Source organism: Rhinatrema bivittatum, chromosome 5, assembly GCF_901001135.1.
Source record: "Rhinatrema bivittatum chromosome 5, aRhiBiv1.1, whole genome shotgun sequence".
Taxonomy (NCBI): domain Eukaryota; kingdom Metazoa; phylum Chordata; class Amphibia; order Gymnophiona; family Rhinatrematidae; genus Rhinatrema; species Rhinatrema bivittatum.
Window position 1 is genome coordinate 7,389,327 of NC_042619.1, and position 26,925 is coordinate 7,416,251.

General features: G+C 47.0%; 1 protein-coding gene across 2 annotated transcripts in view; it reads right to left on the minus strand.

Moving 5' to 3' along the window:
• Positions 1 to 4,024: 4,024 nt before the first annotated feature.
• RRM1 (ribonucleotide reductase catalytic subunit M1) overlaps positions 4,025 to 26,925 on the minus strand; it is a 241,352-nt gene continuing 218,451 nt past the window's right edge. For both annotated transcript variants that reach the window (XM_029601937.1, XM_029601936.1), the window contains exons 16-19: positions 18,763 to 18,898; positions 10,979 to 11,074; positions 10,429 to 10,617; positions 4,025 to 4,600 (exon numbers count right to left, since the gene is read on the minus strand). In XM_029601937.1, the coding sequence (XP_029457797.1) occupies positions 4,409 to 4,600; positions 10,429 to 10,617; positions 10,979 to 11,074; positions 18,763 to 18,898 (613 nt within the window). In that variant the 3' untranslated portion in view covers positions 4,025 to 4,408. The remainder of the gene's footprint in view (positions 4,601 to 10,428; positions 10,618 to 10,978; positions 11,075 to 18,762; positions 18,899 to 26,925) is intronic.

Here is a 26,925-nt window from a genome sequence, read left to right on the forward strand (position 1 = left end):
CCGTGAGGCCCAGTAGAACTGGGTCCATATTAGCTCCCTGTCTGGGCACCACCGCAGGCGCTTCCACTCCCAGCTCCTGGAGTATAGCCGGGATAAGCGGGGACAGTTCCTCCCTACGGAACAAGCGAACCACCTTAGGGCCGTCCCCCTCGACGGCAGGATTTCCTTTTCCCCCTGCTGGCTGAGACGGACCTTCATCCGGCGCACCATCAGCCCCCCCCCAGAGGCTCCTCGGCCGGGTCATCCTCTCCCTGGGAGGAAGAGCTTGAGTCCGTGTCCTGCGGAACACCCCGCAAGGGACGGCTTCGCCGTATGGCGCCCCCATCAGGGCCCGTGATAGATTTCCTCTTCCGGGATCTGGTGGATCTGCCAGATCCCTTCGCTGCACCTGTCTTCCCGGATTTACTGCGGCGCTTGCATTTTAAAAACTTACGCAATAAGAGCGCGAAATCTGCGGAGTAGGAAGACCCGGAACTGGACTCCCCAGATCCGGAATGCACGGGAGACCCCGCTCCCCCGGGGCCACCCCCAGCGGGTCGCCGTTGTGGAGAAAGCGCGGGAGGCAAGCCGCCATCTCCTGCTGCCTCCCTCGTGGTTTCCCGGCCTGATGCTAAAATGGCCGCCGCTCCCGCGCTGAGCGGGAACGGGTCCCCCGGGCCTGCAGCGACGGCAGATTCGCGCGCCGGAGATCGCGGCGTTCGAGCCCGGACCCCCGGAGCGGCCCCCGACGAACCCTCGCCGCCAGAAATGCTGACAGAGCAAACTTTTTCTCTAGAAAGCCGCGCACGCGGCAAACCGAGCCTCTCGGCATGCCACGAGCCGCGCGAGCGAGGAGGAGGAGAGAAGCAATAAAAAGAAATTAAATTAAATAATTGAAGCGGACGCGCACCAACAGTCCCCCCCCCTCGAAGGAACGGAGAGCCGGCACTGAAGTAAAACAGGAGCCGCCGCAAAATAAAAACAGCCAAACTTTTTTTTTTTTTTTACTACTGCCGCTGTCCTCGGTCCTGAGGCCTGTGTTCCAGCGGGGGTGAGTGAACCGGGCTCCCCGGTGTCACCCCCGACGCTGCTACTGCAAAAGGCGGGTCCTCGACCCTAGCAGCGGCCTCGACCAGGGGGGGATGGTCCCCTCAGGACTTTCCAAAACCCCCCTGGGAGGCAGGACCAGCGGGAATCCAAAGATCAGAAAAAAAGCAGAAAACTTATGTGTTTAACACTAAACAAAACTAACTAACCAAGGAACCCTGACCATAAAGAAAAAAACCCCAGGGAACCGGGGCTGTGACCAAACCTGCACCACCTACTGGAGACAGAGTAAGACTGAGGGGCTGTGACTGGCACAGGGGCATATATGGCTCCGCCCACAAGTTTTAGTCTGTCTCCATCTACTGGTGCGGAGTCACAACCCAGGTGTCCTGGACTGATCCTGGTACGTACAGGGAACATGCAAATTTTCTCTCCTGCATATTCATTGTGGATATCCTGAAAACCCGACTGGCTGGGGGGTGGGGGGGTTCCCCAGGACAGGGTTGAGAACCACTGTCCTAGACTGTAGGTTTTACACCTCTAGACAGAAATACTGAGGGACTGCAGTGCCAGTAAAGCTTTTCTTCTCTGTCTCCATCTGCTCGTAGGGAGGCAAAACCCAGGATACTGGATTGATCTGGGGTACAAACAGGAACTCTCAATTTAAAGGATTTTAAATTGTTTGTCTTTTAAAGTTTAAGGTTTTTAACTTCATAACTAGGTGACAGTTTGTGAATCACCAGCAACAAGACTAAAATTAGTCACTAAAATCTGGGTTAACGTTATAATATTAAAACTCACAAATTAACTATTTAAAACATTTTCCTTTTATTTGGTGTGAAGGTTATCCATTTAACAGAAAGAGAGCCTGGGATGGGTGCCCAAAACTAGTGACTAATTCCCCAGGAACAAGAATTTTCACCTTTTCAGATGAAGTAAGTGATCTTTGTAAACTTACAGTTCTAGTACTAACAAAAAATACTTACAGTAGCTCACAAACACACTAAAGAAATTTTATTAATCCCAACTTGCTTTTTTGTTTTAATTCAAGGCCCAAACACACACACTAAAGGAAATCACTTACCTGTCCTAGCTTTTAATCAAAGCACACAGACTAAAGAATGATACACCCCACAATTTCACCACCTCAAACTTTTAAGTCCCAGTATTACCCAGCAAGCAGAATTCACCGATCCTCTTCAGCCACCAACAAAATGTTCTGCTCTCAATATTCCCTCAGGAAGAAGAAATGGAAATGAAGAAAAGGGGTAACCTGCACGGATTGGCAGTTATTACCCATAACAGAAGGCATAGGAATAACCTGCATAGAGCAGCAATTACTATCCAAAAAAAAATAATTTAAACCACTTGCTGGGCAAAATGGATAGATCACTTGGGTCTTTCATATATTGATGCAACTCCATCAATTGTTCTCTGCTTCCACAGTAGGGAGAAAAGAGGAAAAGGGGAATTAGATTCAGGCAGCAAGCAACAAGGACATTGAATTTTACGGTCTGGGAAAACAAGCACGGGGATAAACTTGCTGATATCGCTGTTACTGCCCGTAACCAATAAGCCTGAAACTATTGATGCAGCTCCAACCTTGCTCTCTGCTTCAGAGACAGGAGGTGACTGAGAATTGGACTCAAACAGCAACCAACAAGGGTCCTGACTTTGATGGTCTGGGAAACTGATAAGTATAGGGGTGACTTGTACAGCGTGGCGGATACTGCTGTAGGGAGACTGGATGGACAGTTTGGTCCTTTTCTGCCGTCATTTACTATATTAATAAAATATAAAAATACAGAAGCACCAGCATAAGAACATAAGTTGCCTTACTGGGTCAGAGCAAGATTCCAACAAGCCCAGTATTCTGCTTCCAACAGCAGCCAATCCATATTATAAGTATCATTTGATCCCAAGCTTCTATTGCCATTAATAGTGGTGGCTATTCCCTAATTCAACTTGATTAACAGCAGTTGATGGAATTCTACTGCAGGAACTTATCCAAACCTTTTTTAAACCCAGGTACTTTAACAGCCCTAACCATATCCTCCGGCAAAGAAATCCAGAGCGTGTGCGTTGAGTGAAAAAGAACTAATTCCCAATAGGGAATGAGTTAGACTACGTGGACCCCCTAAAGAGCTATAGAAAAAAAAGGGTTAATTAGCTTCAAGTAAATCCTAGTGACAATGAAAGTACCCAGACTAAAGATCTGTGATTCAAATTCAAAACAAGATTGCAGGGCAGTCTCGATGGACCTACTGGTTTTTTTCTGCCTTCTATTTCTATGTATTTAAATGTGCTACTTGCTAACTTCACGGAGTACCCCTTAGTGCTTCTATTTTTTTTTATCTGAAAGAGTAAACAGATTCATATTTACCCATTCTAGACCTCTCATGATTTTAAACACCTCTATCATATCCCCCCTCAGCAGTCTCTTCTCCAAGCTGAAAAGTCCTAACCTCTTCAGTCTTTCCTCATAGGGGAGTCATTGCAACCCCTTTATCATTTTGGTCACCCCTCTCTGTACCTTTTCCAGTGCAAGTTAGCTGGAAAGTAGTAAGGCAAGCAAAAAAGTTTTGAAACAAAGCTTGCCAGAAAGGTCAAAAAGATTACCCTTTTAAAGTACATTAGAGCACCTGAAAAATATGTCTTAGGCATCTTCAAACCACACTTCATTAGATGATGTACTCTGACACACATGCACCAAAGTACTTTAGTAGAAAATCAGTGTCAGCATGCCATGCACACAGTAGCATTTTTTTCTTCTCAATGATGTAGGTAAAACCAACTTTTGTTTTTAGTTTTTAGGCTGTTATGACATCCTTCCACAGTTGGATACCAAGGCTCCCCAAATCCTCTGGACATGGTAAGAACACCACTAGGTATTTAAACAGGATAACGGCAGATGCTCATTCTAACACAAGAAATTGCATGCTTGCAGTACGAATCCGCCAGCCTACCTCTGACGACAAACTGAAACACTGCAGTGCAGTTTCATATTGAAAAATGACTTTTAATTCATTGTAACAGATCTGTACAGTAATGAACATCAGTTCCTTGGAGTTTTCCTGTACATGTTTATGTCCAATAATAGTGAAGACTGCTAGTTAATGCAAGCGCTGCCTAGAGAGCACTGCTAATGGTTGTGATCACGAGAAACAGTCCATGTGTGGAAATCTCATATAGCAGGAGATATACAGAGTCCATGTGTGGAGAGCTCTTCTACCCAAACAGGAATGAAGCTACTGCACTTTAACCCTTCCAAAAGCCATTTCTATGCCTCCAGCAAGCACAATGAGCCCTCTACATTAGGAGACAAAATTAAGAAATTGTTCCAATAGCAGTAAAACTGCCCTTCAAGCTCTTTCCTCCTGGCCTAGGATCCACACATCAGACACTCATCTCTGTTCTCCAAGGAACACACCATGGCCGCCGTGTTCCTCTCCTTCTCTTGCTGCTTCTCTTCCTCATCTGTTTTCTTCTCCTTTAGCTTCTCCTTGTTCAAGGTGAACTGAATTGGGTTAGCGGCTGGCTTTGTCCTCAAATAGTACATCCCAGTCTTCAGACCCTGCAAATGGCAAACAGGTTAGTAATGAGGAATTCCCCATGTCTACATGAATAAAGAGTGAGGCCACAGAAGTCTGGTCTTCTAGTCAACACTTCGCCCAGTTCTGGGGGGGGAAAAAAAAAAAAAAGGAAATTGCTGCAGCGCAAAATCCATGGGAAACACACACTCCACAATGGCCAGAGCTCCATGAGTTATAAGCAAAGGGGACTGTGGCGAGCAGTCAGCAAGAACAGAAAAAAAAAATATTTTTAAGACCTGATACTCCAATTTCTATTTTTGGGGGTGGGCAGCAGGGTTTGGCCTGGCAGTTGCTTCCTGCTCAATCAGAACTAGAGCTGGATCTGGCACCAGCAGCTTTCATTCACAATTATCCAGGATCTTTCCCTATTTTATTTTATATCCTCTCCCAGCTCACTCAGCCTAGTCACTGCAGCGGCAGGCAGTCCTTGGCTGGTGCCCATGTACCAGAATTTCTTTCTGGTACATGGGCCCTAAGATCAGGCCACTGGGTGTTGCTGCTTTACGATGGCTGGGATGCCCTGTTCTTGGGGGCTGTGAATGTTGCCTTCACAGCATCCCAGCTTTGACCAGACCAGAAAGCAGAGTGCTGGCCTGGGAATCCTGGTCAGGCTCTCTGCAGGGCAGTGTACAGCACCTGCCACTGTGCTGGCTTCCGATTTTTTTTTTTTGTATGGAGAAAATTTATTGGGATGCAGGAACCCTGTTATAAAGTCTGAAGAGCTCTATAGTAATCTTAAAATGATTTCATTGATTAGATAAAGAAAAATGAGTTCTTACCTGCTAATTTTCATTCCTGTAATACCACAGATCAGTCCAGACAAGCGGGTTTCATTCATCCCTAACAGCAGATGGAGACAGAGAACAAAACTGAGGCACTGCTACGTAACGAGAGTGCCACCTGCAGTCTCTCAGTATTGATCTGTACCCAAGTCACAAAGTAGATAGAATTCCCCTTTCCCAAGGGGAACCGGAAAACCCAGGGTTGGAACCCTCTGAAGTAAAGATCAACATACCTCCAGCCAAAAACCAGTTTGAAAACTACTTCACTCAAAAAAAAAACACAACAAAAAACCCACAACTTATGAGTCATGGAAAAAAGTCTGATATACTGTGAGAAATTCACCAGGAAATTCGGTCTTTTGGCAGCAATGGGGTGGGTACTGTAGTCTTAAAGTATAGAACTGAATTACACTAAAAATCAGTCTCTGGACTGATCTGTGGTATTACAGGAGCGAAAATTAGCAGGTTAAAAACCAGTTTTCCTTTCCTGTTCATACCCAGATCAGTCCAGATAAATGGGATGTATCTAAGCACCTCTACACCAGGCGGGAACTCGAAAGACCTGTTCTCAACCCACTTTCACCAAAAGTTGCATCCTCTTGCACTTGAACATCCAAACAGTAATGCTTGGTGAAAGAATGCAGCAAGGACCACACCGCAGCCCTGCATATCTCTTGGGGAGACACTAATTAACACTCTGCAATCTAGTTGTATGCACCTTGAGACCCGTCGGAAATGCGCAACCCTTACAAATATAGGCCGAGCAAATAGTCTTTCAGCCAATGGGACAACGTAGCCTTTGAAGTTCTCACCCTTCTCAACTGAACACCACAAAAAGATGGCCTGATCGCCAAAAGTTATTGTTCAAACACCACAACAGAGTGCGATGCACATCCAGAACATGAAGGTCCCTATCTTGCGCGGAATCCTTAGACCACTCTGGAAATGCAGACAACTGTCTGATTCACATGAAAAGCAGAAACAACTTTCAGCAAAAGGATGAAAGGTCACCCTGCCACCAGCAATTCGCAAAAAGGGATCTCAACAAGACAGCCCCTGAAGCACCAAAGTCATCCTGGCTGAACAAGTCGCAATCAGAAATACCATCTTCAATGTAACAGCCTTCAAAAAAGCTTTCCTTAAAGGCTCAAAAGGCGCTCCACAGAGAATCTGCAAAACTAAGTTGAGGTTCCAATCTGGACATACCTTCCGAACCGGAGGTCGTATATGCTTAACCCCCTTCATGAAACGAACTACATCGGGATGAGAGGATAAAGACCTTCCCCGCCATTTGCCCCTCAGACAACCCAAGGCTACAACCTGGACCAGCAGTGAACTATAGGCCAGGCCCTTAGACAAGCCCAGCTGCAGAAAGGACAAAATGTGCGGGACTCCCACCAACAGAGCATCCAGCTGTTGCTGAAGACACCAGGTCTTAAAGACCTTCCCAGAACCTGACATATGCCATAGACATAGCAGGCAGCCTAGCCTGGAGTAGAGTGGAAATTACTGGTTTTGAATACCCTTTCAGGCGCAACCTCAGACTCACAAAAGCAATCCTCCCGATCTGAAGATATGGGTTCTTGCTGGAGCAACCCTGATAGGTGAGCCAAGCAAAGAGGCTTGTCCATCGCTAAAGATACAACAGATCCACGAACCAAGGGTGACAAAGCCACTCTGGTGCCACTAGCACCACTGACCCTGGATGCATCTCTATGCGCCATAACACTAGACCTATGAGTGGCCAAGGAGGAAACGCATACAGAAGGACCCCCTTCAGCCACGGGCACATGAGAGCGTTAGGTCCTACCGAACCAGGCTCTCTTCGGCGACTGAAAAATCGTGTCATCTTAGTGCTGGCCCGCGTTGCCATGAGGGCCAACTGGGGAACGCCCGAACTGGCACAAATGTGATCCCAGGCTTCGGGAGCCAACTCCCACTTCCCGGAATCCATCTATTGCCTGCTGAGGAAATCCATCTGAACATTGTCTACACCTGCGACATGCGATGCTGCAATTCCCTCAAGGTGCCATTGCGCCCGCACAAACAGTTGCAGAGTTTGCTGAGCCACCGCAAGACTCTTCATTCCTCCCTGGCTATTAATGTACGCTACCGCTGTCGCATTGTCCAAGAAAACTCGAACCAGGGCAGGAAGATCTACATAGCCATGCACACCGCTCTCATCTCCAGACGAGAGATTGATGGACCAGGATGCCTCCGCCGCTGACCAGAGACCCTGGGCAGAATGACCCAGACACACTGGCCCCTACTCCTTGAGGCTGGCATCAGTAGTCACCACCACCCAGTCTGGGGTCTCCAGATCCACTCCCTTTTCCAGATTGCATCACAAGAGCCACCACGAAAGACTGGATCGACTCTACTAGAAGTGGTAACAGCAGATGATATTCTAACAATGGATTCCACCTGGACAAAAGTGCCCTTTGTAATGGATGCATGTGAGCAAAGGTCCACAGAACCAAATCCAGTGTTGAATCCATGGAACCCTGCACCTGCAAGCAATCTCTGACAGGCTCAGACACTTCACCTGTAACTTCGACAAACTGTCCGCCATCAGGAACACCCTGTCTTGTTGGGTATCGCAGAGATGGAACCAGGTAACTCTGCCAGATTGATCACCCAACCCAGCAAACTCAAGGTATCCCTCACTTTCTGCATGGACCGACAGCACTCCTCCTCCAACTTTGCTCTAATATGCCAATCGTCCAGATATGGATGGACCAGAATCCCCTTTTGCATCAAGGCCATTGCCATTATCACCATTACTTTTGTGAAAGTTCGAGGAGCCATGGCCAACCCGAAAGGGATGGATCCGTCAGATCCAAAGACGCCAGGAACTCTCCTTTGCGGACTGCTATTATGGTATGCAACGTCTTCATCCGGAAACGCGGCACCTGCAAAGCAACGTTGACCTTTTGCAAATCCAAAATGGAATGGTATGTGTCCTTCATGGGAACCACAAAATAAATGGAGTACCTCCCCCATCCTTGTTTGTCCAGTGGAACCGGAACTAGGGCACTGAAGTCTAGTAAATTGAGGAGTCCCTCCCACTGCATCCCGTTTGCTTTGCGAAAAGCAGTGGGACTCCAGAAAAGGTTTCTCTGACTGGGCGTGAAAATTCTAAGGCATAGCCGTCTCTTATTACCTCCAGAACCCATCAGTCTGAGATGATCTTGAGCCACACCCCGTAAAAGCAGGACAGCCTGCCCATAGAACTAACACCGAGGAGTGGCCAATCGTGGCATCATTGTGAGGTCTATCCCCCTTTAGTCCCCTGACCGGAACAGTCTCTGGAGAACCTGCAAGAACCCCAAAAGGACTGCCTCAACACTGAGGTCATAGTCCCTTTGCTGGAACGAAACCTCAAAACCTGGAAATGGGACCAGGGAAGAAATGTCTTATTGCTTTTCTTATCCTCCAGCAATCTGATCTTTTAAGAACATAAAAAATATCCATACTGGATCAGACCAAGGGTCCATCAAGCCCAGCATCCGGTTTCCAACAGTGGTCAATCAAGGCTACAAGTACCTGACAAGTACCCAAACCTAAGTAGATCCCATGCTACTTAGGGAATAGCCACTGCTATTACTGGCATAAGTCAACTTGATTAATAGCAGTTAATGGACTTCTCCAAGAACTTCTCCAAACCTTTCTTAAAGCCAGCTACACTAACTGCACTAACCACATCCTCTGGCAACAAATTCCAGAGCTTAATTGTGCACTGAGTGAAAAAGAATTTTCTCCCATTAGTTTTAAATGTGCCACATGCTAACTTCATGGAGTGCCCCCTAGTCCTTTTTATTATCTGAAAGAGTAAATAACCACCTGTAATCTCTCCACGACCAGAGCCCCGCGGGGTAACCAACCCAGCTCCAAAGCTTGTAACCAGGGGGGATGACCCTGCAGGATCTGCCAACCCTCTGCTTGATTCAGTTATAAAGTTTGCTTTTGGGGGGGGGGGGGGTTTGTTTTGTTTTTTTTTTTAAGGGAAAGAGCCTAAACCCAAGGATCAGGGCAAGACTGCAGGGTTGGCACCACCTCCATTTGCTGGAGACAGAGAAATACTGAAGGGCTGCAGGAAGCACACCAGGTTAAGTGAGGGTGCCCTTCAAGTTTTTCTCTGTCTCCATCTGCTGGAAGGGAGGCATAACCCAGTCTGGACTGATCCGGGTACGTACAGGGAACTGCAGGTTTGCACCTCTACCATCTGCTGGAGACAGATAAATACTGGGGGGACTACAGGTGGCACCCTCAAATATGTAGCAGTGCCTCAAAGTTTGTGTTTTCTCTGCCTCCATCTGCTGGTAGGGATGAAAAAACCCACTTGTCTGGACTGATCTGCATATGAACAGGAAATGAAATAACTATCAAATAGCATCCTTGGAAGTTACTGTCAGATGTTGACGGCATATAAAATAGTGTCACCCTGTTATTTTATGAGGTAATCATTCATGTCTATGGATATGGAATTGTGTAGTATCTTCAACTTCCATACATGTATGCTTGATGGGGATGGAACCTAAACATTCATTCATTACTGAAAGAGAATACATGTTAGGCAATAAGATGTGACTGTACTTTTTGATATTGTACATTCTGCAAGCAAATTGCTGGTGTACTTCTATAGCTAAAATAAAAGCTGAACTTCTACCCCAGAGATGGTTCCTGTAGGTTTCTACCTTTGTAGGCCTTGGAATGAAAAGTAGTAATATTATACTGTTTGGTTTTTCATAGATAAGGCAAACAGTATAAATGTACGAGCAGATAAGAAAAACAGGGAGGTTAAAACATGAAATTTTTATTTCACAATCCTGAGAAATAGGGCACCACAAACAGCAAATCCTACTTCAAATGCACCTTGCTCAAGTTTTTAGAAAGCCATACGACTCATATCCGGCACACTCACCAATCCCTTCCCTACCGTGGCATGAGATTGTCTATAGCAGCACCAATAACCGATTTCACCTATTTGGTGCCCAGGGCAACATTTCCTCCACAGGAGGGCCTACCTGCTTCCAGCCGAAGAAGTGCATGCTGGTGAGCTTGCCGTAGTTGGGTTCAGCAATGTGGATATTCAGGGACTGGCTCTGATCGATGAAAGCCCCGCGGTCTGCCGCCATCGTGATGACTGTTTTCTGAGAGATCTCCCACACTGTCTTGTAAAGTTCCTTCAGGTCACCAGGAATCTCTGGGATATTCTGCCAAAGGGAAAGGGGAGCAGTGAGCATTCGAGCACACCACTTCCCCAGGAAAAGGCTACTTCTGTGTCCATTATATCCTTTAAGTGTTTTCACACTAGTTTTTGGTTGGAAATCAATACCGGCTATTTATTAACAACCTAGACCAGGTCAGACATGGTAATGAGGGCTTTATTATCTAATTTCAAACATACAATAGCAAAAAACAGCAACAATCTGGCAAGAACAGGCACATGTCCTGGAGAGAATGAAAAATGTGAAGAGGTGATGGCTGCCTTCTGGCGAGAGAACTGTATAATACCTTTTCCTAATAACATTTTATTACTCTTTCATTGCGAGGCTTTGTCATCAAAAACTGTACCTGAATGGAGCCATTATAGGCAATGATCTGGTTTTTCATCTCTTCATTCCATAGATTCCTCTCAGTCAGATCTTTCAGCAAGTGTGGATTCACTATCTAAAAGGAAAAAGGACAGAAGTGGATAAAGCAGCCGCAAATCAGAGAAGCCAGGGTTCAAATACTGCAGCTGCTCCTTGCGTCTCGGGGCAAACCACTTCACCCTTCATTGCCTCAGGTATAAACTTAGACTGTAAGCCCTGGAGGGACAGGGAAATACCCACAGTATCTGAATTTAATCTACTTTGAAGGGCCTGAAAAGTGGAAAATAAATCAAATAAGTGTTGTGACACCAAAGCAGGGGTTCCATCTTCAGACCTACCCGGCATTTTTTTGTAGGCTTTAATATTTTTTAAACTGGGCCAGTAAAAGTAATTCAAACATAGTAGTAAATGAGCTTTCAAGATGACACAGGACCCTATGTCACATGTGACAATGGAAAGAGGACCCTGGAGGGTTCTCTAAAGCTCGTGTAATAGAGAAAGGGCTTTCTCCGTTGCTGGCCCTTCCCTATGGAACACCCTGCCCACGGCCCTCCATCTAGAACCTAACCTGTCTACATTTTAAAAAGGGGTCAAAACCTGGCTCTTTACATTAGCGTATCCAGACGTTGACCAAACTTACAGATCGATACTCTAAGGCCGCGGTAGAAACAGTGCGGCAGTGCCGGGCGCACCCTCGTTCCCTGCATGCACAGTTCTCTTCACCTACCGCTCGATACTCTCTTCAAATTGCATGCAAATGCATGTCGCGTCTGCGAAGCCTTAGGCAAGCGTTAGGCCCGCGCAACCCATTTTACTGTATAGGCGCTAATACAGCGCCTATACAGTATCCTGGGTGCGCTGGTGCCTGTCATTTCAAATGACATTTGAAACGACAGGTACCAGGAAGTGGATGGTTCCCCCCCCCCCCCCCCCTCCCGAAGCAAGGCGAAAATTAAAACGGGAATAAAGTGTAAAAAATGGGGGTAAAACCAAAGGGAGTAAAGTGTAAAAAACCATGGACGACCTCCATATTAACATTGCAGCGTAAGTTGTTTATATATATGTATAAATACCTGTCGCTTTCTGAATCCCCCAGGCGTGCGGTCATCCAGGCGGCGGGAGCCGGCGGGCGGATGGGCGCCCGTTCATCCAAGCAGCGGCCGGGTGGGCGCGTGTTCGATCCAGGCCGCGGCCGGATGAATGCACGGCCCCCGCCGGCAGTGAATGAATGCCGGTGCGATTTCGGCGCTCAAGGCGTGACATCACGACGCTTGAGGTCACGCCATGTGACTGCCTTGAGCGCCGAAATCGCACCGGCATTCATTCACTGCCGGCGGGGATGGTGCATTCATCCAGGCAGAGGGAGCCGGCGGCGAAAGCGGCCTCTGGAAGCCGCTTTCGCCGCCGGCTCCCTCTGCCTGGATGAATGCACGCCCACCCGGCCGCAGCCTGGATCGAACACGCGCCCACCCGCCCGCCGGCTCCCACCGCCGCCTCGATGACCGCACGCCTGGGAAAGCGACAGGTATTTATACATATATATAAACAACTTACGCTGCAATGTTAATATGGAGGTCGTCCATGGTTTTTTTACACTTTACTCCCTTTGGTTTTACCCCCATTTTTTACACTTTATTCCCGTTTTAATTTTCGAACACCACACTAACACCAAGTAGAGGGTAGTGGTAAACTAACAGGTTAAGGACGCGGCAAAATAGCGGGTTACAAAGGAGATAATCTGAGCACGCATCACAGTATCGGAGGGGAATAGCTAATCCCTTCATTATACAGCTAATTCGTTCATTTACATATCATATATATGCTGGGTGCGGAAAGGGTTATGCGTCTGTTTTAAGAAGCGCTAAGGACGCGTGAAACTGGAGACTGGATCGCTGGATCGCCTTACACATCCGAATTGTGCGATCCCAGCACGTTACCGACGGGAAATCTTCAACCGCACGTTACAGTATCGATCTGTTAGCTTGCACTCTAACCCCACAGTCCACCCTTTCCCCTCTCCTCCTCTCCCCAAGCAAAGACTCCAAAATATAGGGTTTCTCCCCTCTAAGCAATGACGCCTAAATTCTGTTATTAGTTTCCCCTCACCCTCCTTTAAGCCTACCCTACCATTCCCCCCCCCCCCCCCCCCCCCCCTCTCCCTGTCACTGCCATCACTGGTCTGGTACCTACCAGCCCACCTGTACATATTGTTAGTTTTATTTTCTTCAAATGTTCCTATCAAATTTCTCTTTCCCTATCCTTCCTACTGCACCCCCTTTCCCTGTTTATTGTATTTCTCTCTCGTTATTTTGTTACAATGTAAACCGGCAGGATGTTCCGACGAATGTTGATATATAAAAATCAACAAATAAAATAAATAAATTTTTGCATAGGTGTCAGAATGGGGAGGCCCAAAAATAGGCCCTTCCTGCAGAATCAGCAGGGAGATCCAGGGCTGGGTCAGGAAGGCAGCAGCTATTCAGGGGCAGAGTCTTCCACCAATGGCCATGATTGCTGCCTTGAATCGCACAGGACTCTGTGCAGCCCCGTGGTTTAAACCAGCAGTCCGGGCAGGTAGCCGAAAAGGAAGAGGAGAGGGAACACGGAAAGCAGTGATGCCTTAGACCAACTCCTGCTACTGGCGAGGGATCAAAGGAGAAAAGAGAAGTGAGGAGTGAGGGAGAAGGTGGAAGCAGAGAAAGAGAGGGGGTGGGGGGTGAAAAAGGCAGAGGGAAGAGAACAGAGCTTCGTTGACATAGCATCCACCCCCAACCAAAAAAGGCGTTCTACTACTCCTACATTTCTGTATAATTTTTTATGTTGGCCTAAAAAAGGTCACAACCTGCAAAGAATCCACTTTCCTCAAGGATCAATGCAGCTACTAGAACTCTGCAGCCCTGGAACTAATGCTAATACACCTACATATTACATCCCTAGTACTCCCAGACAGGGACTCCCTACACTAATTCTAATACACCTACTTATTACATCCCTAGCACTCCCAGACAGGGACTCCCTACACTAATTCTAATACACCTACTTATTACATCCCTAGCACTCCCTGCAACTAATTCTACTACACCTACTTATTACATCCCTAGCACTTGCAGGCAGGGACGCCCTGCAACTAATTCTAATACACCTACTTATTACATCCCTAGCACTCCCAGACAGGGACTCCCTACACTAATTCTAATACACCTACTTATTACATCCCTAGCACTCCCTGCAACTAATTCTAATACACCTACTTATTACATCCCTAGCACTCGCAGGCAGGGACTGCCTGCAACTAATTCTACTACACCTACTTATTACATCCCTAGCACTCGCAGGCAGGGACGCCCTGCAACTAATTCTAATACACCTACATATTACATCCCTAGCACTCGCAGGCAGGGACTCCCTACAACTAATTCTAATACACCTACTTATTACATCCCTAGCACTCCCAGGCAGGGATTCCCTACAACTAATTCTAATACACCTACTTATTACATCCCTAGCACTCCCAGACAGGGACTCCCTGCAACTAATTCTACTACACCTACTTATTACATCCCTAGCACTCGCAGGCAGGGACGCCCTGCAACTAATTCTAATACACCTACATATTACATCCCTAGCACTGCCAGGCAGGGACTCCCTGCAACTAATTCTAATACACCTACTTATTACATACCTAGCACTCACAGGCAGGGACTCCCTGCAACTAATTCTAATACACCTACTTATTACATCCCTAGCACTCCCAGACAGGGACTCCCTGCAACTAGTTCTAATGCACCTACTCATTACATCCCTAGCACTCGCAGGCAGGGACTCCCTGCAACTAATTCTAATACACCTACTTATTACATCCCTAGCACTCGCTGCAACTAATTCTAATACACCTACTTATTACATCCCTAGCACTCGCAGACAGGGACTCCCTGCAACTAATTCTAATACACTTACCTATTACATCCCTAGCACTCGCAGGCAGGGATTCCCTACAACTAATTCTAATACACCTACTTATTACATCCCAGGCAGGGACTCGCTACAACTAATTCTAATACACCTACTTATTACATCCCTAGCACTCCCAGGCAGGGACTCCCTGCAACTAATTCTAATGCACCTACTTATTACATCCCTAGCACTCCCAGGCAGGGACTCATAAGTTAACATAAGAAATGCCATACTGGGTCAGACCAAGGTCCATCAAATACAGTATCCTGTTTCCAACAGTGGCCAATCCAAGTCACAAGTACATGGCAAGTACCCAACATTAGATAGATCACAAGCTTCTACTGCTTATTAATTACAGTCATAGCAGTTTATGGATTTATCCTAGAACTTATCCAAACCTTTTTTAAACCCAGCTACACTAACTGCACTAACCACATCCTCTGGTAATGAATTTCATTTTTTAGTTCCTTCATAACATTGAGGTGTATACCATCCGGTCCAGGTGTTTTACTACTCTTCAGGCCTACCACATCTTCCAGGTTCACCGTGATTTGGTTCAGTCCATCTGAATCATTACCCATGAAAACCTTCTCTGGAACGGGTTTCTCTCCAACATCCTCTTCAGTAAAACATTGAAGCAAAGAAATCATTTAATCTTTCTGCGATGGCCTTATCTTCTTTAAGTGCCCCTTTAACCCCTCGATCATCTAACGGCCCACTGACTCATTTCACAGGCTTACTGCTTCAGATATATTTTAAAAAGTTTTTACTGTGAGTTTTTGCATCTACGGCCAACTTCTTTTCAAATTCTCTCTTAGCCTGTCTTATCAATGTCTTACATTTAACTTGCCAGCGCTTATACTTTATCCTATTTACTTCTGATGGATCCTTCTTCCAATTTTTGAATGAAGATCTTCTGGCTAAAATAGCTTCTTTCACCTCCCCTTTTAACTGGTAATCATTTTGCCTTCTTTCCACCTTTCTTAATGTGTGGAATACATCTGGACTGTGCTTCTAGGATGGTATTTTTTTTAAACAATGTCCACACCTCTTGCACTCTTTTTACCTTTACAGCTGCACCTTTCAGTTTTTTCCTAACTAATTTTCTCATTTTATCAGTTTCCCTTTTGAAAGTTTAGCACGAGAGCCTTGGATTTGCATACTGTTCCTCTTCCAGTCATTAAATCAAATTTGATCATATTATGATCACTATTGCCAAGCGGCCCCACCACAGTTACCTCTCTCACCAAGTCCTGTGCTCCACTGAGAATTAGATCTAAAATTGCTCCCTCTCTCGTCGGTTCCTGAACCAATTGCTCCATAAAGCTATCATTTACTCCATCCAGGAACGTTATCTCTCTAGCGTGACCCGATGATACATTTACCCAGTCTATATTGGGGTAATTGAAGTCTCCCATTATTACCGCACCACCAATTTGGTTAGCTTCCCTAATTTCTCTTAGCATTTCACTGTCTGTCTCTCTCACCATTCTGGCCAGGTGGAAGGTGGAATAATGCTATCATTATTCTCCTCCCCAACACACAAGTTATATAAGAGCAAGTTTGAGGTGGGTGGGAGAGATTTTAAATGTCAAGGGCTCTTTCTACCAAAACTAAATTTGTCTGGAAACAGTGGAGATGCCAACTGGTGGGAACGTATGCATATTCCTCACTCACCCATCTATTTCATAATGTTACTTTTCCTGCAGGCCTCCCTACGAAAGCTTACGCTCCCTGGAAATCGGCGGGGATTACCAGTTTGCATCATGTTATGCATCAAGGTCAGCCTACTCCTTTCTCCACTCTGCAGGAGATTCACCAGCTATCCTACAAGGAATTTCTTCCATACATGCAGATACGTCATTTTATACTTCAATCGCAAGCTAAAGGACTGGTATCACCCTCACGCTCCCTGTTCGAGGGATACTGCACCTCAGCCAAGGCTATCGGGGGACTTATTTCTAAGATCTATCAACAGCTAATGTCTCGCCCTTTTACCAAACATGCGCACATGATAGTCTGGGAGGCTGACCTTCAGAAATCCCTCAATGCTGAGGACTGGACAACCCTGTTCTCCAAGGTCTCCAGGGGCAATATTTCTACTCAAATCACTGAAGCCAACTACAAGATTTTATATTGGTGGCACTTAACACCTCTCAGACTTCATTGTTACTACCCTAGGCTCGCTCCACACTGCTGGAGAAACTGCCACCAAATCGGGACATTTATCCATATGTGGTGGGACTGTGAATTTATCAAGCCTCTCTGGACCTATGTTTCCCAGCTGTTGTCAGACCTTCTTCCGACTCCCTGTCACCTTACCATGGAGCAGGCGCTACTATTCTCGCCGGGAGACTCTTTGGCGGCTCCCGCTCAACAACTAGTATACCAAATCTGCACAGCGACAAGAATGGAGATTGCTTATCATTGGAAAAGGCCGAAAGCACCCACTCCCAGTGAGCTGCTAAGCCGCTTAGATGGGACTTGCACTCTTTATCGCCTCACGGCGCTGAAATATCATCGCCTCTCTAAATTCAATCATACCTGGGAGCCCTACATTACTTGGAGACCTCTCACCTTCACGACACCTGAATAAGACTTTATACCATGTTTTATTTTCTTAAGAACTGCCTCAGGGGTGCGGGTGGATGGAAGGGTGCATCGACGATCAGAAGTATATGGACTATGATTGGCATGGGGGGGGGGGGGGGGGGGGGAGGGGAATTGGGAATACTTTCCTCATAAATGTTGCTTGGTTTTTCTTATGCTTATTATTAAGTACTTTCCACTTAGGCGTATGCCATAGGTGGCTGTTTTACTTTACTTTATGCTGTACATTTATGTTTGATTCTAACAGCAATAAAAATTGTCAATTAAAAAAAAACAAACTAAATTTGTCTGAGTGCTATGCCAAAGCTTCACTCAAGAGTGTCCAAGTAAAAAACATAAGTTTCCCCTTAAAAGATTCAAGATCAAAGCAGCAAGATATTTTCAAAAGCTATTATCCAGAGTCAGAAAGGGAAGCAGCCACAGGTTTTTTAAAGCACTTATTTAAAATCAGAGCAAGTAAAGCAGCAAACCTACAAACAAAATTCAATTCTGCATTAGATTTGAAAAGGCAATCAAAAACACAATTCACAAAAGCAGCAGAAATGGAGGCATTTTTAAATATATGGCCAGAAAGCAAGCTCAGCTGTTGGAAAGGTTTTGGCTTTTTAGTAGTAGCCTACTAAAAGGCAATATGGTCAGGAGTTCAATCACTGAGACCACAGCACTGAAATGGCTGTCAGCCGCTCTGAGTGATCTGCGCTGCTTCCAGATAGAGGGCATCAAGTAATGTACTCCTTAAACCCCCTTTTTCCCTGAACTGGCATGGCCCGTAAAGCCTTCTCCAAACTGCAGTCCATTACAAGGCGTGAGTATCATAAATGCTCATCTTCCATGTAGCACCTGTGATGGGCCTTCTGCAGAAACATTCTGTCAGCCTTGTCTCAATGGCTACTGAACGTGAAGAGAAGGCATGTTACTGAAGTTAGTAGCTTATGAGGAGCGATGACAGCACACATCGGTATTTAAGAATTCATTTTTATTTGTCTGTTTCAGGACAAACCATGCTGTTCTTATATGACAGTCCCCAAACCCACCACCTCACGACAGGATAAGTGTGATCCCTAGCAGCTTTGGACTAGGTGGCTGCCCACCCTCACCGTGTCCCAAACAGGCCTGTCCTACAGAAAGGTGCACGTGCAGCACACTTAATCACACATGGATACAAAAATAAACCTGCGCGGAGGGCGAGAAGCCCCTTACCTGAAACTCTCCAGAAAGAACCCGGCGTGTGTAGATGTTGCTGGTATACGGCTCAATGGACTCATTGTTGCCCAAAATTTGAGCTGTGGAAGCAGTGGGCATTGGAGCAAGAAGCAGGCTGTTTCTAACACCATATCTGCAACAGACACAAACTACTGAGCAAGGATAATTTACATCAGGAGCAGACAAAGATATAAAGAAGGTCTGGCGACTAAGTGCCTTTCACCATAGTACCTCCCACTGCTGGGAAAGTAATCTGACTCCTCAAAACAGAAGACCTTCTGCTCACAGTTTAAACATCTGTTACTTCAGGTGAAGCAGCAATACAACTAAAAACATTTAAAGAGCTATACTGGAATTTTATTTTTTTTAAAGCTTACTACAAAAGAGAAATGTAGCCCTTCCTGTTAATTTCCTTTCCTAGAATCCTGCCAGACTAGTCCAGGCAAGTGAGTTATGCTCCCCTACCAGCAGATGTAGAGAGAAAGCACCGATCTTGCTGTCATCACCCTATATAGGGTTCTATGCTGACATACGCCTAATTGTATTTCTTGAACAAGCTATAGGAAGACCTCCCCCCACAGCCACTTTGATCAGGGACCTTCTAAGGCAGGGGTCAGGAACCTTTATGGCTGAGAGAGCCATGAACGCCACATTTTAAAATGTAATTCCGTGAGAGCCATACAAGACCTACCAAATTAATTTACTACAACCCCCCACCCTCCTGACCCCCCCCCCCCCCCCCAAGACCTGCCAAAAGTCCCTGGTGGTCCAGCGGGGGTCCAGGAGCGATCTCCTGGACTTGGGCTGTCGGCTGCCAATAGTCAAAATGGCGCCGACGGCCCTTTGCCCTCACTATGTCACTGGGGTTGACCAATGGCAGCGGTAGCCCCTGTGACATATGTAAGGGCAAAGGGCCGTCGACCCCATTTTGATTACTGGCAGCAGACGGCCCTTTAAAGGGCTCCGGGCACCTGGCTGACGTCGGCTTGGGGGCGGGCTTACCGCAGCGTTTTTCTTTTTTTGTTTCTTTGAGTTCCTGCCGGCTCGGTGTGGCCACACTCCCTGCCTCAGGTCCACCTCCCCTGACCCCGACGGGTCAGCGCCGAGAGCGCGGGGAGGGCAGACCTGGGTTGCAGCGAGCAGGGAGAGCCAGAGTCAAATAGGGCGCGTCTCTCCCCGTTGAGCCCTTTAAAGGGCTCCGGGCGCCTGGCTGACGTCGACTTGTGGGCGGGCTAACCGCGGCGTTTGAATTCCATACCTCCAAGAACAGATATTGCTTAATTGCTAAATAATCCCTGCAACTCAAGTGAGATCTAGGAATCCAAATAAATGAAAATTTAACAATGAAAGCCCACATTAATAAACTGATTAAGTCAGGCTTCTACAAGCTACAGATCCCAGAGTTGACTGAAACCTTTACTAAGCACAACAGATTTCAGAATAGTATTACAAACTCCAATATTCTCAAACCTTGATTACTGTAATTCCTTACTTCTGGGTCTTCCGGCAAGACACTGAAAACCACTGCAACTACTGCAGAACGCTGGAGCCAGACTGACTGGAACAAGAAATATGACCACATTGCCCCTACACTGATGGCATTATACTGGCTACCTATTCAATCAAGAATATATTATAAAGTGCTAACGATAATTTACAATAATATTAACTAACAATGATCTGATGGGAACATCATTTAAACCACACAATCCCCCACAAAATCTAAGATCACAAAACAAAGGCCTCTAGAAATCCCCACAATAAGAAATTCTTATCTAATGCAAACTAGAGACAAAGTTATAACTATTGCTGGCCCAAAACTATGGAACTCCAAGCCAGAGGATCTACGAACAATGTCAGACAAAGAAATTTAAAAGTGATTTGAAAGCATGGCTATCTAAAAATGTCTACAGCTTGACATAAACCACCAGTCCCCATCCCCACCCCCATGACCCAGTTAACAAACATGACCTGAGCAAAACCATTCCCTCTCAACCCCAAATTCTGTTTCATTCTGCAAGTCTGCCAATGTAACATCTATAATTATGAATGTTATCCAGTTTTCATTCTTGTATGTGTACCTTTGTAACATACTATAATTATGAAGGTTTAACCTGTAAAATGTTCTGATCTTGTGATTCTCACTTGGGACAACGGTATACAAAACATCTAAATAAAATAAATAAATCTTGTTGACCTCCTGGCTGAGTCTTGAGTGCCAGTCGAGAGTTGTTGGAGTGTCACATGGTGATCCCTGATCTGGGTCACCGCGATCTTCACTTTATCCCTGAAGAGATTGCGCCCCATTCATGGCACGTCAGGGAGTCACTCCTGCACCTCCAGTCTGAAATCAGAGGCCTGCAACCATGCGAGCCTGTGGGCGCTGACTCCCGCTGCAGAGACCCTTGATACGTTTTGAAAACAGTAGGTCGAACAAACCCTGTGCTTTCCTCACGCCAGACCCTTATGCACCAAATACTAGAGGGTGTCTTGCTGCTGCTGAGGCAATTTGGCAAGCCCTGTACCTGCTTCAGGATGTCATGCATGTACTGGCTCATGTAGAACTGGTAGGCCGCTATGCAGGGCAATGAGTATAATGCTCTGAAATACCTTCCTCCCAGAGTATCCATCACTCTCTGATCCTTTCCCAGGTGCATCGAATAGGCTCAAGAGCACTTCGCCTTCTTGAGGGCAGATTTGACAACCAATTTGTGGGGCAGCTGACGCTTGTTGTATCAGCGCGCCTTTTGGATGGGATAAACCACGCCCACCTTCCTGTTAACAGGAGGCACATCCTCAGCAGTAACTCCACAAGGATCTCAAGCACTGGGACTGCCACAATCTCCTCGGGAGGCTCCACACACTGGAGGTTATCTAGCATTTTGTGCCTGGTATCCTCTTCAATCTGCAACTGAAATTGGGATGGCCTTTGTCATCACCCAGACAAATCCTGTGAAGATGTTTTCTAGTACAGTCTTCCTTTGCTCTTCTGAAAGAGATGATTGAGGGAAGACCATTTGAAGAATCAAGCACATCGGAGAAATCACCCCACCCCAGGGGTCAAAGGTGCCCTTGTCTCCGCTTCCATCAACTGGTAATAGGGCTCTGGGCGCTTGGCTCCCGGCCAGAGGTGAAGGCACAAGTTCTACTGGCCATTTCAGCTGGTGCATTCAGGGATTCCAGCAGCGGCTCAAGGAATGACTTTGCCAATGTCTGTGCCATCAGTGCTCAGACACTGATGCCACAAATCACCTTCTCCACAGCCTGCTGCACACAACTCTCCAATTCCTCCCCAAAAATCACCAATACCAAGACAGGCTGGGACCCAGGAGATGTAACCAGATCCTCTTTGGAACCAAAGTAGAGAATCAGTGGCAGGCATCAGGACTAGTAGAGACTATGGTATACCCCTAGCATTGATGGAAGATTGGCTCTCCTCCATAGAGGTCGCTTTGGGGCATCACAGCAGAAGCTGCTGCATACCCTTGGCCAGCACTGTACATCAGTGGGGATCGATGCTTCTTTGGCTTCCCGCAATGCTCAGATCGGTCTTTCCTCGGTGCCAAGGGTGACGAACCAGACCTCCTTGACCTGGAGGAATCAGACAATGACCTGTCTCTGGCGTCCTTAGCAGCAGACTACCTTGACGGAACTGGAGGTTCCAGTGTCGATGGCTTGGTGTCTCATCGGTGCAGCTCCAAGGTCCCTCAATGCCAATACCTCCAATGCAGACAGTTCAGTCTTCTCCGGCCCAAAGAGGCACTCCATCTTATCAAACAGGATCTTGTGTTCTTTTGGAGTCATCTTGGCACATTTACTGCAACCCCAGATGTCATGAGATGCCCCAAGGCAGAGGACATATCTATCATGGGGGTCTGTAATAAACATGGTCCTTGCACACTTGGGGCACTGCTTAAACCAGACGTTGGACAACATGTCGCTGAACAAGAAGGATGCAAGATTGAAATAGATAGTGGTGGCCATCAATGGTCTCCGGGCCATGATCATTAATCATGATTTTGGCTGAGGCCCTAATTAAATCATACTGCAAACTTGCTAGAAAATTTGCATCCAGTTCCATTCAAGCCAACTATAGACTCAAATGAGCTCAATCTCTTTCTTGGGCATCTGGAAGCTGCTTTGCCTATCAATAGAGCTGGGGTCTCAAGGCCTGTTTGAGCAAGGATTAAATTTTTCTGTCATAAGAGCTCCTGACAGTCATACCCTCTTTTATAGGGATTGTGGTCTTGTGAGCAACAAGAATGAGTAAGAGGACTATCTTAGGGGCTAATATATTGCTCTTGGTTCTCAAGCAGAAGAAAATATGGCTCTCATCACTTTGTCCATTTTGGACCAGTATAAATAGACTTCCCATTCCACAGACCTGTATAAGGGAAAGTACTTTGGAGGTTTCCTTGAGCCCTCTAATTTGAATTCTTGGTCTGTTGATCAGAAATCAGATTTTAATACTTCAAAAGGGAAGAATTAGTTTCTCTCAAGCAGCCAGATAGAGAACTCCTTAGTATCGGCCGAGAGAATTTCCCCTTCTATCTCTTCCAAGACCCCTGACAGACTGCTGCTTTCCCCATCCCAAGGCAAATTGGCTGGAAGTAAAGATCTCCCAGAGATTTTGGGAGAAGGCCCTCTTCCAAAGAACATCTCTTTGTAGGCTCAGATTCCCCATGGAATGCTGAGCTTGGGATGTCTCTTGAGAATAAACCACCTTGTCTTCTCCAGGTCTGCCCTGCAGGAAAAAGGCCTTGTGCAAAAGTAACAAGATCAAGTTTTTTCCCCCAGATTGACTCTCCTGCTCAATGCAAGAATCTCTTAAATAGGTAAAGAACAGGACCAGAACCCACAGTACTGGAAGAGGCTGAGGTGGGGGAAGGAGGATATGAAATCAACAGGTCATACCCCTGAGAAGAAAATTTCAACTCTCAATGAGGTTTGATTCCCTCATGATCTCAAGAACCCAGAAGCTACTTAAGTCTACTTCCTCACCCCCTTGTGTTCTACCAGGACCTCAGAAGGAATGGCCAACTGGAAGACCTCCAAAACACTGAATCAGTCCAGATAGGTCTGCATTTGCTGGAGACAGATACTGACAAGTTTTAGTGCTACACAAGCTCAGATACTCTGGAGTGGTATCACAGAAAACTTGTAGTTCTTTCTCCGCCTGTTGGCAGGGAGGCATAACCCACTCATCTGGCTTGATATGGCAGAAGGAACCACTTTACATGTCAACAAATGTAAAAAAAAAAAAAAAAAAAAAAAATTATCTATATCTATAAGACTTTGCAGAGCATAAGAAAGAAAGGAAAATTAGGTTCTTACCTTTGCTAATTTTCGTTCCTGTAGTACCAAGGATCAGTCCAGACAGCTGGGTTATGCCTCCCCTCCAGCAGATGGAGTCAGAGAGAAAACTGAAGACACCCCCTAGATATACCGGTGTGCCACCTGCGATCCTTCAGTATATGTGATATCAAAGCAGAAATAACGACAGGACCACTGTAGCCACTGTCAAATTTATCAAAATATTTTAGTACTCATTGACCAGAACAAGCAAAAACTTCCTTGAGGAACAACAAGGAACAAGCATGACCACAACATGACAACCTAAACTGTGTAGGACAACACAAACCAATGACAACTTACCGTGGAAACTTGGCAACGAGCTGTAAAAAGAATCTGGCATCGAAAATCTGAAATATGAGCGGACTCCCAGAAAACTTGGGCGGGCGTCTGGACTGATCCTTGGTACTACAGGAACGAAAATTAGCAAAGGTAAGAACCTAATTTTCCTTTCCCTGTACGTACCAGGATCAGTCCAGACAGCTGGGATGTACCCAAGCCGCCTTAACTGGGGTGGGACCCCGCGAGTCCCGCTCGAATGACGCTGCTTCCAAAAGACTCCGCAGGCGGACCGTGAACGTCCAAGCAATAATGCCTGGCAAACGTATGCCAAGATTTCCAAGTGGCCGCCCTGCATATCTCTTGGCAAGACACCAACTGATTCTCTGCCCACGAAGCCGCCTGAGAACGCAACGAATGAGCCTTAAGCCCTTCAGGAACAGGCTTACCACAGCCAATATACGTTGACTCAATTGCGCCCTTCAACCAGCGAGCAATAGTAGTTTTGGAAGCCTGAAGCCCCTTCTTGGGACCATTCCACAACACAAAGAGATGATCTGACCTGCGAAACTCGTTAGTAATCTCCAAGTACCGCAGGAGAACCCGACGGACATCCAAACGCCTCAATTCTCGACCTTGAGAAGACTGCAGCTCCTCCTCCGAAAAGGAAGGCAATTCCACTGTCTGATTAACATGAAACGCCGAAACCACCTTTGGCAAGAAGGATGGAACAGTGCGTAAGGAGACTCCCGACGACGAAATCCGCAAGAACGGTTCCCTGCACGAAAGAGCCTGCAGTTCCGAAACCCGACGAGCTGACGAGATGGCCACCAGAAAAACCGTTTTGAAAGTTAGGTCCTTCAGCGAAGCCGTCTTGATAGGCTCAAAGGGAGCCGAACACAGACCACGGAGAACCAGGTTCAAGTTCCAGGTAGGACAGGGAGCCCTCACCGGAGGACGCAAGTTCCTAACGCCTCGTAAGAAACGAGCAACATCTGGATGACATGCAAGGGAGAACCCCTCAACCTTACCTCTCAAGCACCCCAGTGCTGCCACTTGAACCCTAAGCGAATTGTATGCCAAACCTTTCTTCAGACCGTCCTGAAGGAACGTAAGAATATGCCCCACGGAGGTACGCCGGGGCGCAATACTTAGAGCACCACACCAGGTGTGAAAAACTTTCCAAACCCTAGCGTAAGCAAGCGTAGATCTGCACGCCCGCAGAAGAGTAGAAACCACCGCGTCCGGATAACCTTTCTTTCTTAGCTGCCGCCGCTCATAAGCCAAGCCGCCAGACAAAAGCGATCTGCCAGATCGAAAAATACCGGACCCTGACGGAGAAGGTTGGGAAGATGGCCCAGACGCAGTGGACCGTCCACTGCTAGATTGACGAGATCCGCGAACCACGGGCGACGCGGCCACTCTGGAGCCACTAGAATAACCAGACCTTGATGGGACTCTATGCGCCTTAACACCTTCCCCACTAGGGGCCACGGAGGAAACACATAAAGGAGCATACGACGAGGCCACGGAAGAGCTAAGGCATCTACGCCCTCCGATCCATGGTCCCGTCTGCGACTGAAGAAACGCGCCGCTTTCGCATTTAGCCGAGTCGCCATCAAGTCCAATCACGGAACCCCCCCAACGCTGAACGATGAGGTTCATTGCTTCCGCCGACAGCTCCCACTCTCCTGGATCTAGATGCTGCCGACTGAGGTAGTCTGCCTGAACGTTGTCTACCCCTGCTATGTGGGTGGCCGCGATGCGTGATAAATGATGTTCCGCCCAGGTCATCAACAACGCCGCCTCTATTGCCACTGCTCGACTTTTTGTGCCGCCTTGTCGATTTATGTACACCACCGTGGTCGCGTTGTCTGACAGAATGCGTACTGCTTGACCGCGCACAATCGGGAGGAGGAGACGTAAGGCCAGACGTACCACCCTGGTCTCCAAGCGATTGATGGACCAGGTGGACTGGAGGGCAGACCATGTCCCCTGAACTTCTCGGGACTGGTACACTGCTCCCCAGCCATACAGGCTGGCATCCGTTGTCACCACCCTCCAAGACGGAGGCTCCAAGTCCACTCCTTGCATAAGATGGTCCGGGGTTAGCCACCAATAGAGACTGGCACGGGCCGGTTCTGGCACAGGTAACTCCAGCCCATAATCCTCGGATGTGGGATCCCAGCGAGAGAGGAGAGCCCTTTTTAACGGCCGCATATGCGCAAAAGCCCACGGTACCATCTCCAGAGTAGACACCATATGACCAATGACCTGTAAATAATCCCATGCTGTAGGAATCTTCTGCCGGTCCATCAGGTTCCGCACTTGTGTCATTAGACCGACCATGCGTTGATGGGACAGAAACACCCTGCCTGACAAGGTATCGAATCGGGCGCCCAGAAACTCCAACTGTTGGGTCGGTTCCAGTCGGCTCTTCGCAAAATTGACTACCCAACCCAACGCCTGGAGCTGCTGCACCACCAAGCAGATCGCCTGTTTGCACGCTGCTTCCGACTTCGCCCGAAT